General features: G+C 38.0%; 2 protein-coding genes and 1 long non-coding RNA gene across 12 annotated transcripts in view; 1 reads left to right on the plus strand and 2 right to left on the minus strand.

Moving 5' to 3' along the window:
• The window catches only part of Rhp (GTP-Rho-binding protein rhophilin), a 227250-nt gene extending 220191 nt beyond the window's left edge, over positions 1-7059 (minus strand). For 2 of the 8 annotated variants that reach the window (XM_070283016.1, XM_070283002.1), the window contains exon 1: positions 6594-7054. The gene's annotated coding sequence lies outside the window, so the exon portion shown is untranslated. Of the gene's footprint in view, positions 1-6059; positions 6096-6593 lie in introns of those variants that run through there. The other 6 variants (XM_070283062.1, XM_070283045.1, XM_070283088.1 and 3 more) reach the window with 6 other exon arrangements.
• LOC122321336 (uncharacterized) lies at positions 1536-2555 on the minus strand. Its single transcript, XM_043211175.1, has one exon. It carries the CDS (start codon positions 2553-2555, stop codon positions 1536-1538), a length of 1020 nt encoding a protein of 339 aa, XP_043067110.1.
• Positions 6183-9071, plus strand: LOC108125574 (uncharacterized). 3 transcript variants are annotated; one of them, XR_011441897.1, is made up of 4 exons: positions 6846-6899; positions 8350-8431; positions 8526-8796; positions 8886-9071. It is a non-coding gene; the product is annotated as an uncharacterized lncRNA (long non-coding RNA). The 3 variants fall into 3 exon arrangements; XR_006246097.2 differs by lacking the exons at positions 6846-6899; positions 8350-8431 and adding an exon at positions 6183-6448; XR_001773316.3 differs by lacking the exon at positions 6846-6899 and having other exon boundaries at positions 7302-8431.
• Positions 9072-12430: the final 3359 nt, after the last annotated feature.

Here is a 12430-nt window from a genome sequence, read left to right on the forward strand (position 1 = left end):
GCTCCGCCCGAAGTAAGCTTTCCTTCTTGTTTTTATTTACTCTCAACATTTTACTGCTCCTAATGTCATCTCATTACAGCTTTCAATAACATAGTGCGACCAAAAAAATATTTTGAGGAACTTTTAAAGTGAATGTTGGGATCGGGGCGAGGTTGCTACACGATTCCTTTATTCTTACTCAAATCAATGATGTGTGGCGCGCGCTAAAAAACTTCGTCCGTTTCCCTCACGTAGCTAGCTTAACCTAGCGATATTCCGCCATTTGACAAATATCGAATAGCTTAACATCTAGCATTTTTCAAAACTAGCTTTAAACATTATTCAACCCTAATTTCAACGTTTTCATTATTCAAATATAAACTTAAATCTATGACGGCGGTAACATTCCCTCCCCCGTAATTAATCCCGATACGTGGTCAGTTACCATTCTCCAAGCCGACGTCCAGAACTGCTACCTTTGTTGCTGGTCTTTCCATAACGCCATGCTGCGTCTTGATGGTCACGCGTCGAACTTGTCCATCCTTGGCCATCCATGAGCACGTCGTTGTCGTAGATGAGCTCTACGTAATCAGTTACGCGTCCTTTTAACCACAGGTTCCTATGGATAAGCTCATCTACGACTACGAGGTGCTTTCGATGGTGATTGGTACCTTCTCAAGCCATTTGGTGCGCCTGGTTAATACGAGCGCATAGATTCATCCCCTCTATGGGCAGCGGCTTATATTCGCTCGCTGATCCTAGCAGCAGGTGGTTTGGAGTCAGGTCGGCGTCATCCTCGGAATCCAAACTTACGAACGTGAGAGATCGCGAGTTGATAATAAATTGTACTTCCATCAATGCGTATGTCAGCCCCTCGTCGTTGCAAGAGCAACTTGAGCATATGTTCTTCAAGATTCCTTTAGTTCTCCGGACGAGTCTCTCCCATGCTCCACCCATGTGCGTCTGACAGGCGAACAAAGCCACCTACCTTTCTATTTGCGCAGGCCGTTCACCAATAACGGGCCAAAACAGTCAACGCCTGTATAGGTGAACGGCCTCTCGAAGTTTCCAACTCTTGCCCTCGGGATCGGTGCCATATGGGGTGGTCTGGGAACTGCTCTATTAATCTTGCATCGTTGGCATGTGTTAAGTTCAAATTTATTCAGTACTCGTAGCCGGCTGATATAAAACGAATTTTGGATGCCGTTTATTACAGTCTCATGAGCGACATGGTGATACTTTTCGTGGAAGCTTCTAACTATGAGGTTGGCAGTACTCCATTGTTGTCCAGGTATGCGTTTAATCCGGCCAATCTGCTTCCCTTGAGGAGCACCGGTCTCGCGGATAACGATTTTAGTTTTTCTGCGAAGGCGATGGCTTCAGATTGGTTGTTTAGCAGCATCTTTGCCTTGCTTACATGAGCCATTTCGATTGCAGCCGATCAATGAACAGGAGTACTAGCGCTACTCGCCGTATAATCGCCGCCAATTGGAGAAATCGTGCGCGTTAAACGTAACCACTGATCTCGTATGCGTCGTCATCACATGCTTCCGTATCTACGAAGTACCCATGATGCTCTCCTGCTTTTTGGATGTTGGCCAGTTGCTTGCATCGGTCTTCAGGAACTCCGGGCCCGTTATCCACGTCTCTTGCTGGGTTTGCCCGGTGACCTTGGTAGCGCCATCTGCTACGTTCAGCTTTGAAGAAATCCACCGCCATTGCTTGACCAGTGTTGTTTCCAGAATTTCGGCGACTCTGTACATCACGAACTGATGAAAGTTGCGGGGGTCCATAGTTAACCACTGCAACACTGTCTTGGAGTCCGACCAGTATGTGGCTTTGTCGATTCGTAGGTTGCGTGTGCTCATCACCATGTGGTCTAAACGTGCTCCCATAACTGCTGCTTGCAGCTCTATACGCGGAATCGATAGTGGTTTTAAAGGTGCTCTCTTGGATTTCGGTATAACCAACGACATGACGACTTTGTCATCCGTTGCCCCACGCAAGTAGCAGACTGCAGAATACGCTTGCTCGCAGGCGTCGAAAAATGTGTGGAGTCCAACTTGACCTGGCTCCGAGGTGGCTGGGGCAAAGCATCTAGGGACCTCGATAGTCCCTATCTCTTGCAAAATGGTTTTCCATTGGCGCCATTCTTCTAGCATTCTTTCAGGTAGCTCTTGATCCCATTCAAAATTTTGCCACCATATGTGCTGAAGGTGTATTTTTAGCCCAATCGTCTGGCATGATAAAAATCCCAATGGATCGAAAATCGACATCAGAACTTGTAGTACTTCTCGCTTGGTAGGGACTGCGTTTTCCGCAAGCACTTCACGCGTCAGCTTTAAAAATCTGACGATAAACTTGAACATATCATTATGTGGGTCCCAGGACATATCAAGTATCTTTTCTGTTGAATAAAAATCCACGGGCTTTTGGCTTCCAACGTTGCCATTATCCTGCAAGCTTTTAAGTACATCTTCCGAATTCGACGACCAAATACGGATCTCGAATCCGCCTCTGTGATGTACTTCTATTACTTGTCTGGTGATCTGGATGGCCTTATGTTCGTTCCTCATGCTATCGATGAAGTCGTCAACGTAGTGCACCCTTTGGATGGCGTTTAAGGCCAATGGGAAATCTTCTTGGTGGGTTTCCGCGATCTTGTCTCGAACAATGTACACTATAAACGGCGCGCAGCTAATCTATTTGTCGCTGCCTTTGTCATACCACAAAAATCGTAGGTGAATCTGTGGCTCGAAACATCCCAGCAACCGCTACGTCAGCGGGGTTCATCTGCATGAGATGGTCTTTTCTCAATCTTTAACAATAGATGGTTCTTGTTCATGTCCGGATTGCCTTCCCGCACATGTTCTCTCCGTTGCCGGCTATACTGATTAGCGTATCGATGGCTATCGCTTTGCCGTGCGGTTCAAGGGTAGCCATTGCGTCTTTTCGTGTTTGAGGCTGTATGGTTCTATGTGGCTGCAACCCGCAAGACAGCAATCGCAACTTCAATCCTTGCTCTCAATGTCGTCTACGCCTGCACACTCGAAATGATACCACCTTTCGCAAACGTCACACTGTATCCAATTTTCCGACGCTTTCTCGTTTTTGTGGCTGCTGTGTCTGCTATCCTGTGGCTGCTAGGGACGCGACGCCTCACCTCTGCCTTTATCCGCAAGAGTCTTTTCCTCTGCCCAGGTCGACAGGAGTTCTGGTTTTCCTCAAAAATGAGGTGCTCCACTTAACATAGATCTGGCTGCTAGGGACGCGATGCCTTAGTTTTTTTAGACATTTTTCGCCTCCAGTCGTCTAGCTGTTTTCCGCCTGCGACGCGACGCTGTTTCTCCCCCTTAATCCTCTGGTAACGAAGTTTTTGGAGGAATTTGTTTTAGTAATTTTGTGATCGGGGCGAGTTTGCTACACGATTTTTTTAAGCCAACATTGGTTGGGTTTGGTTTATTATACCCTTGCAGAGGGTATTATAATTTGGTCCAAAAGTGTGCAACGCAGTGAAGGAGACATCTCCGACCCTATAAAGTATATATATTCTTGATCAGGATCACCTCCTGAGTTGATATGAGCATGTCCGTCTGTCCGTCTGTCCGTCTGTCTGACCGTCTGTCTGTTTCTACGCGAACTAGTCTCTCAGTTTTAAAGCTATCGTCTTGAAACTTTGCACACACCCTTCTTTCCTTTGCACGCAGTTTATAAGTCGGAACGGCCCGGATCGGCCGACTATATCCTATAGCTGCCATATAACTGATTGATCGGAAATGGTATAATTTTTGTGTTTTTAGAGTTAGAGAGTTCAAATTTGACATGAGAGCTATTTTTGGCAAAACATTACGTCATGCCAAATTTCATAAGGATCGGCCGCCTATATCTTATAGCTGCCATATAACTGAACGATCGGAAATAACCCAACTTTCGTGTTTTTGAAGATAGAAAGCTGGAATTTGGTACAGATTATATTTTTGGTCAGTTAATCTGACCTACGAAATTTCATTAGGATCGGCCGACTATATCCTATAGCTGCCATATAACTGAACGATCGGAAATGGTATTTGGTAGAAACATCAACTTTCGTATTTTTGAAGATAGAAGTTTGGGACTTTTTTTAGATTTTTTATTGTAATTAATTGGTTTTATTATGATAAATCATAATCATAAGGATCGGCCAACTATATCCGATGTTTGCGATATATATCCGGGTTTAACTGCAAGTGTATATAAACTTCGGCTCCGTCCGAAGTTAGCTTTCCTTTCTTGTTTTTCCTTTATTCTTACTCAAATCAATGCTGTGTGGCGCGCGCTAAAAAACTTCGTCCGTTTCCCACCCCTCGCTTGCTTCACCTAGCGATGACAGACTCCTCGTTTTTCCGCCATTTTACAAATATAGAATAGCTTAACATCTAGCATTTTTTAAAACAAATTCCAAACATTATTCAACACTAATTCTAATGTTTTCATTATTCAAATATAAACTATAATTCAAATATAAAATTTATGACGGCGGAAATAGTGACAGTAGGAATTGTTTATCAGGTCGAATATTGAGTGTGGTGAGCAAAATTTAGTGTATGTTCACGACTCAGACATTCGTCACCCATAATAACATAATCACACAACCAAATCCAAAAATTGTTTTGACAATGATGATACAGAAGAATTCAAGGAGATATAAATTAAAAACAAACAAATCCCACATAAACTAAATTTTGCACGTTACAAAAAGTTTTAATTTCCAAAAAAATATTAATATTTTGTCCAAAGAAATTTATTTGAGATGACTTCCTGTACGACTTCAGGCATGCTCTCTACAAATTTCTATTATATCTTTGGCAATACGTATCCATTCAGCTACAACACGCTCCCATAATTTTTCCCTGTTTGATGGAGCTGTTTCGTACTGCCCGAGCCGTCTTTTCATGATTGACCAAAGATTTTCAATTGGATTGAGGTCGGGACATTGTGCTGGGCATCCCATTAATTTAAATGGTTTCCTTCCAATCCATTCCTTAACAATTTTCGAAGTGTGCTTTGGATCCCCATCTTGTTGAAAAACCATTTCTTTTTCAAAACAAGCACATTTTTCAATAAAAAATGCCTGAAATGAGGAGAAACAAGGTCCTAACCTAACACTAAAGGAAGATTTCAAAAGCTACAACATTGGACGTGGGAAATTTTAACACACAAACGGAAACACAAACGTTGGAAATTTTAAAATCGGCTTAAAATTACGCGTTTAGGAATTTTTAAGCGCAAAAATGTCTTGAAAAACGGGTTTTCTAAATAAATCAAGATTTTGAGGGTATTAAATATTTCAAACTCGGTTTTGTGCTATACTTTTTTTTGTCCAAATCAAAACAGCTAATCGAAAATTTGTAAGTGAGGTTTTATTATATTATATTTAAACTACACAATAAAATTTTTTTTTAATAAATCGAAAACAAAATGGCGGCCCTGCAGCCCCCAAAATGGCGGCCCCTTATTCGTAGGCCCTATTTTTTTAAAAGGGGTCCATGGCCGAACACCTAACGTCCTTAATTTTTGATCTAGAACAAAAAATCAAGTTTGGTTAGTTTCTGTATCTCAACGGCTATCGACACACGTAGGATTTTTTCGATATATTGATTTTTTGCAAAATAGTGAGTGATGGAACAAAATTTTCCATTTTCACGAACAAAAAACGTCACAAAATTGTTGATAAAAAGTAAGCAAAATAAAAAAAAAATCCTACGTGTGTCGATAGACATACAGTATTCTGAGTATACTGTCAAAATCAAAATTTAGATCGATAGGTTAAGATTTGTTCGAGTTATGTGTTCGGCCAACTCAAAAAATCGGTTTCGAGAAAAACGCGTTTAAAGTTTTAAGTACTATGGGATACACCTGTGCCGCAGAATGGAAAATTTCGACACTTAGACATTTTTGCCGGACCCTATCTTTTGATATGTCATTTTTAAGACCCTGAAAAATTTTTTCAAAATTCTACTCAGATGTCCCCCCTTAATTCCCTACTCCGTTGAGAGAAAAAACTTTAGAGGTTACTGATGCATAGGACACCCCATACTTACAAAAATTTCTCAATGATTTGTCAACGGTTACTAGGAAGTTCCTAAACACTGGTTCTAAAGGGTCTGAAAGAAAGGGTCTATATACTTACATATGTATGTATGTATGAACATATGTATGGAATTGCGTAAATAAATATGTGTGTATGTACACTACCGAGTGGATGAACATACATATGTGTAGCTACATTTATGGGTAGCCAAGTAGTCTGTATGCACGTTCTATTCAATAAAAAATTTCTTTCAAGAACATCGCATTCGAAGGCGCAGTTAAAAAAAAATAATTCAATAATAATGGCTTTTGCATAAGTGTATAGAAAATAAATTCCATGTACATATATATGCCAACTATAAAACTCCTAGGGAACTACACTTACATTTTTGTACAACCGGTAAAACATAAACCTAAGTTTGAAACTTAAAGAATTGCAGAAATTTTTAACTAGTGAATTCATACTTACGTAAATAAAAATGTATCAAAAAAAATAATAGTATATTTTAAACATTAAGCAAATAATCTCAATAGAAAAAACATACTTATCGAGTACTTTCAGTTGCTGAGACTTTCAAATTTAATAGTAATGAGTTCGTAGTTTAATTTCTTTGTTAAACATAAAAATAAACAGTACTTTTTGTATTACACATTGAATTCACTTTATACGTTAAATGTAAATAACAGCCCATGAAAATCAACAGGTAGCTCCGATTGAACTAACAGGTTTAAGCCTAGTATTTAAATCAACAAGAAGACTTGCTATGAGTGAGAGCGAGATGAAAATACATCAACCACTTTTTGTTAAATCCTAGAGTCAAATCGAAAATATTTTCTTTTCAGCAATGAGAGTGAGAAAGAAGAAAAAAATTGGCAGGGTCTGTACGTCACCAAGTTCTCAGATCGACAAAAAAATACCAGAGATTCTCGAAAGATTATAAGTTTTAAATTTTGTGAACCTTTCGTCAAGGTCTGACTTGCAAGACTTTCTTTTGTTTTATTTTTTCATAATAGCCTAGTACGCATATCGAAAACCATCTTCGATGAGCAAAAACGTAGGTACATATATTCGTTTAAATGTGAACGAACTTTTTCAATTTACGTACCACGGTTCTACGGGAAAATACTTTTAATTTGCATTAAAAAATAGGCAAAATAGGCGAATCATTTCCGCCCTTTATGTGTTTGGGCGTAAGAAAATTGGCGAAAATTGGCAATAAAATCTTTTTTGCTCCACAAATACAAAATTTTTAGAATAAAATATTCTACTTCGATATTAGATGATTTCTAGCACTTCGAACCATTAACTCTACTTTAGCATTAACACCATTTTTCTACATTATTAGAATAACAAAAAGGACCAACAATTTATTGCAAGGCCCTGTGAAACATGGAAGATTAAGGGGAGGGTAAGGTATTAAATTTTTTTTTTCATTTTTTTTTTTTTTTTAATTGAATGCATAATATTTGAAGAATATTGTGTCAAAATTTCAAGTCAATTAAAGCAAAATTGACGAAGTTATTAGTTATTGACGAAGTTGCTTGCAAACGTTTTACACTGGATTTTTTTTGTTTAAAACTTTAAAGCGTTTTTCCCACAACTCACGTTTTCAAAGTCGGTGCCCCTCATAACTTCAAAACTACTGCCCCAATCCTTTTGAAATTTTAAACACTATTTCTGTACATATTTTACGAGGTAACGTTGTCGAGTTTTTTTTTGTTCATAATTTCGATTTTGCAACGACAAATTAACCGATTTTTTCCCAAAAAATTGAGTTTTTCACTTCAAAGTTTTCGAAAAAATTAAAAAATTGCAATTTTCAAAAAACCTTCACAGCGTTACCTGGGGCGAACTATTATCTAACGAATGAACTTTCATTTTTTGATTACAAATGATCCAGCACCGAGTTATGAGGGGCACCGCAATTCAACTTTTTTTGGCGACACGTCCGGACAATGGCTACCATTGCCATATTTTTAAATATTTTTTTGTAAAAATTTGATAAAACATTCTTCTAATGTCATACTTTAATATACCGTTGGTTGAATAAATAAATTTTAACTGTGTCGTCAGGAAAAAAATCACAAAAACATGGCTTTTTTCGCATGATTTGACCTTACCCTCCCCTTAAGACTTGTCATCTTTCGCTAAGGACCTGTAAAACATTCTTCGGTGCGGGCTGGTATCCCCATGTAAATTTATGGTATTTTTCCGATCTCAGTACTTGGTGGTGAACAGACCCCGTTAAAAACGGTTTTTAGCCTGTTTGTTTTTGGCTGACTCCCATAACTGAAAAACAGTTTTTGTCAATTTGAGTAATAGGCTATAACAAAAATTCCGCCATTGAGAAGGAACAATTGAATTTGAAAGGCACAAAAGCAAGTACGCATAGATAAGTTAAATTAAAAAACATGTTGTCTACTAGGTGACCGAATTGTGAAATTTAAATACTAAAATATTATTTACCGCTATGTAGCTTTTGGATACTTGGTATTTTCTCAACATCGTTTCGCGCTCGCAATGCTACCATCTCTACATTCAAATTCAGTTTTGCATGATTAGTTCAATGATTAGTTTGTGCATTTTGCAAATATTAAAACTTAAATGAAAAGTTGTGGGACTTGAAATCGCACATTAAAACTAAAAAACACAAGGCAAACCTTGAAGTACGGCAAGGCAACCAAACAATAGAGTTTCCCAAAACATCTACAGAGACATCCTCAACAGAAGCTGCAATCTGCTTGTTTGTGAGTCAAAATACTTCGGTTGACCACCTTAATTTGTGCACGCAAATCTTTAAAGAAAGTCAGTTAAAAATTCATCAATTTTTTTTCAGATATGGATTGCAACGAGCTGAAAAATTCTGTTTTCAGTACGAAGCCCCACATAAGAGCCTTTCACAGATTGGTACAATAGGAAAGTATTTTAACCAGTTTGCTTAACGAAGAATAATCATTAAATAATTTACACAGAATGTAGAAAAAAATGACATTATGTTATTAAAAACTAACGGCTATTTTAATTTACTATTTTTGAAAAAATTTACCTATTTTTGGTTATTTTTATTGTCTTTACTGCTATAAAAGACCACTCAGAGTTGGCAGCACTGCTACGCATACGCTCAAATTTTAAACATAAGTGCGTTTTGCCCCAAATGATATACATTAACTTTGTTTCTAAAGCATAGTACTGAGTTGACGAAAATCCGCTGTCCAACGAGTGACAGCTGTCAAACTCCATATAAAAAAAAGAGGAAAGGAAGAGGAAGAAATTTTTGCCTTCTAGATTTTGCGGGTACTGAGTTAACAAAAATTTTTGTTATCGATTTTAATCGTGTTGCCGGATCAAAAAAAATAAACAGCTGCTCTCGGGGAGTTAAAAGAAATATTTTCATTTATTTCTATAGGTGTGACATGGAGGGTCAATTGATCAAACAAAAAAATAGTCGGCCCGAAAAATTTTCGACGCGCCAGGACAAATTAAAATTAATTTCTGCGGTCAAGGCGAAGCCCATAATATGGGATTTGACCCACAAGGGGCATTTTAATTCCATAAAATGGCATTGAAATGATTTGTGATTGATTTTGACCCAGTTTTCTTTTTCCTAATCAGCTCCTTAGCGGCGAGATACATCAACAAAACACCAACATCCAATTGATTTGAATTCATTTTGATTATTGGTTTTTTGTTTACAAACTACAACTGTTCAGTATTACCTTATTTCTTCATTTTTTTGCTCACACGAGGTAGTGTAAGTGTGAAGCAGTGGTCGCCACCCCAATACATTAATATAATTTTACCGCATTAGTGTTAGTAACGAATAGCAGAAAGTAGGCTTTGAGCAAGACGTTTCACACATTTATACTGTGTGTGTGTGGCAGAGCTCGGGCAGAGAAATTTCCTATGCCCCCGAGATAGGGCCGAGCCGACCTCTGGTGTAAAGTGTAGCTGAATAAAGTGCAAAATCGCTATCAGAATTTCAACAGCGGATTTTCGTCAACTCAGTACTATGCTTAATGTGTTTTGGTCGATACAAATAATTGGGCATGGTGATGCCACCTGATGGAGATGGAAGGCCCCAGTGATGCCACCTAGTTCCAAATTTTGGATTTGGTGGGTTCTTGACCCAGAACAACGGGCCTATCCGAATAACCGTTCCGGGACACCGAGGAAAATGATAAACTTAAAGCGAGAATCAAGTAGTGCGGGAGCATAGTCTTAGAAAAATTACATTCAAAGCGCATTCCCCGTAAGGAATAAAATGCAGAAGGGAAAAAACTTTAAAAATTAAAGATAGAAGAGCAAAGAAGACCAGGATATGGACACGCTAAGCAGGATCGGCGAATTCTACAGGTAAAAGGTCGGTCCAGGAAGAAGAACCATGGCTTATGGATTTCTAGCCATGGATAAGATAAACCCTAAGCCTGTCAAGCTGACATTTGCAGAGAAATAGATAAGACCCGTACTCTTGGACGTAGACACCACTAAAGAGCCATAAAAAAATAATATTAAAAAGGAAGCAATATCCCACCCTTGGTGGATTTCTCAATTGAGAAATATTTAAAAAAAATTTTATTTAATTTATTGTGTAATGATTTATTTTTTTATTTTTATTGGTTTTTGTTGGTTACATCGTTGTTCTATTTTTTATTTATTATATTTAATTTTGGTCTCGTATTTAGTTATTCAATTTTTTTAGTTTAAGTAATTATCCATTGAAGAAAATTTGACAAAATCATAAAAAAATTGTGATTTCAGAAGCGGCTATGGAAGCTGCAAGATAGGTTTAACAATAATTTCTCTATATTCGTTGTCTGTACCTAATTTCTGAGGAGAGCTCTCGTAGGTAGGGAAGAATATGACCCAATTTACGGATTTGTTTACAAACGCCTAAGCTCCGTTCGTCAACTCAGTACTATGCTTAATGTGTTTTGGTCGATACAAATAATTGGGCATGGTGATGCCACCTGATGGAGATGGAAGGCCCCAGTGATGCCACCTAGTTCCAAATTTTGGATTTGGTGGGTTCTTGACCCAGAACAACGGGCCTATCCGAATAACCGTTCCGGGACACCGAGGAAAATGATAAACTTAAAGCGAGAATCAAGTAGTGCGGGAGCATAGTCTTAGAAAAATTACATTCAAAGCGCATTCCCCGTAAGGAATAAAATGCAGAAGGGAAAAAACTTTAAAAATTAAAGATAGAAGAGCAAAGAAGACCAGGATATGGACACGCTAAGCAGGATCGGCGAATTCTACAGGTAAAAGGTCGGTCCAGGAAGAAGAACCATGGCTTATGGATTTCTAGCCATGGATAAGATAAACCCTAAGCCTGTCAAGCTGACATTTGCAGAGAAATAGATAAGACCCGTACTCTTGGACGTAGACACCACTAAAGAGCCATAAAAAAATAATATTAAAAAGGAAGCAATATCCCACCCTTGGTGGATTTCTCAATTGAGAAATATTTAAAAAAAATTTTATTTAATTTATTGTGTAATGATTTATTTTTTTATTTTTATTGGTTTTTGTTGGTTACATCGTTGTTCTATTTTTTATTTATTATATTTAATTTTGGTCTCGTATTTAGTTATTCAATTTTTTTAGTTTAAGTAATTATCCATTGAAGAAAATTTGACAAAATCATAAAAAAATTGTGATTTCAGAAGCGGCTATGGAAGCTGCAAGATAGGTTTAACAATAATTTCTCTATATTCGTTGTCTGTACCTAATTTCTGAGGAGAGCTCTCGTAGGTAGGGAAGAATATGACCCAATTTACGGATTTGTTTACAAACGCCTAAGCTCCGGAACGAAGTCTTAGAAGTAAGAGTACATTTGTTAAATTTATATTTAACTAAACATCAAATAAATGAGTAACGAGTAGTAAGTCAAGGGGGTCATAAGAAGTTAGAGGAGGATAGATGTGTTTGGAAGTAGGAGCGGACGCGCAAAAAGGCCAGCGTTCCGCTAAGGATGGGCTACAAAGATCCATGTCAACTGGAGTATTATAAAAAAAAAGTGTGTTATGTAATAGAGTAAGGATAAGCGTTCATTTTTTTTAGAGGTAGGAGATTTAAATTTGAAAGTTGTAGCGCTATATTATTGTAATAAGTGTGAATTAGACAAAATTATTGTTAGCGGTCTAGTGGTAAGGGTCAAGCTCTCTGAGCCACGGTCCTGGATGAGCTAGCCGGAGCCAGGCCGATGCCGATCAGCGGACAGTAGCACCCAAAGTTGGTTGGATCGTAGCACAATAGCTATAAATGATTTTTATTTTTAAATTGATGCAATATCCGGCCATGAAATTAGCATCGAAATATTGTTTTTCTTACAAATCTTAAATGACGAGAAAATTTCTACAATATAATTAGATCGTTAAT

The sequence above is a fragment of the Drosophila bipectinata genome, chromosome XL, assembly GCF_030179905.1.
Source record: "Drosophila bipectinata strain 14024-0381.07 chromosome XL, DbipHiC1v2, whole genome shotgun sequence".
Lineage (NCBI taxonomy): Eukaryota > Metazoa > Arthropoda > Insecta > Diptera > Drosophilidae > Drosophila > Drosophila bipectinata.

What these genes read in the sequence shown, in the direction of transcription:
- LOC122321336 (XM_043211175.1), bottom strand. Translation starts at nt 2,555, where the DNA reads ATGAGGAACGAACATAAGGCCATCCAGATCACCAGACAAGTAATAGAA.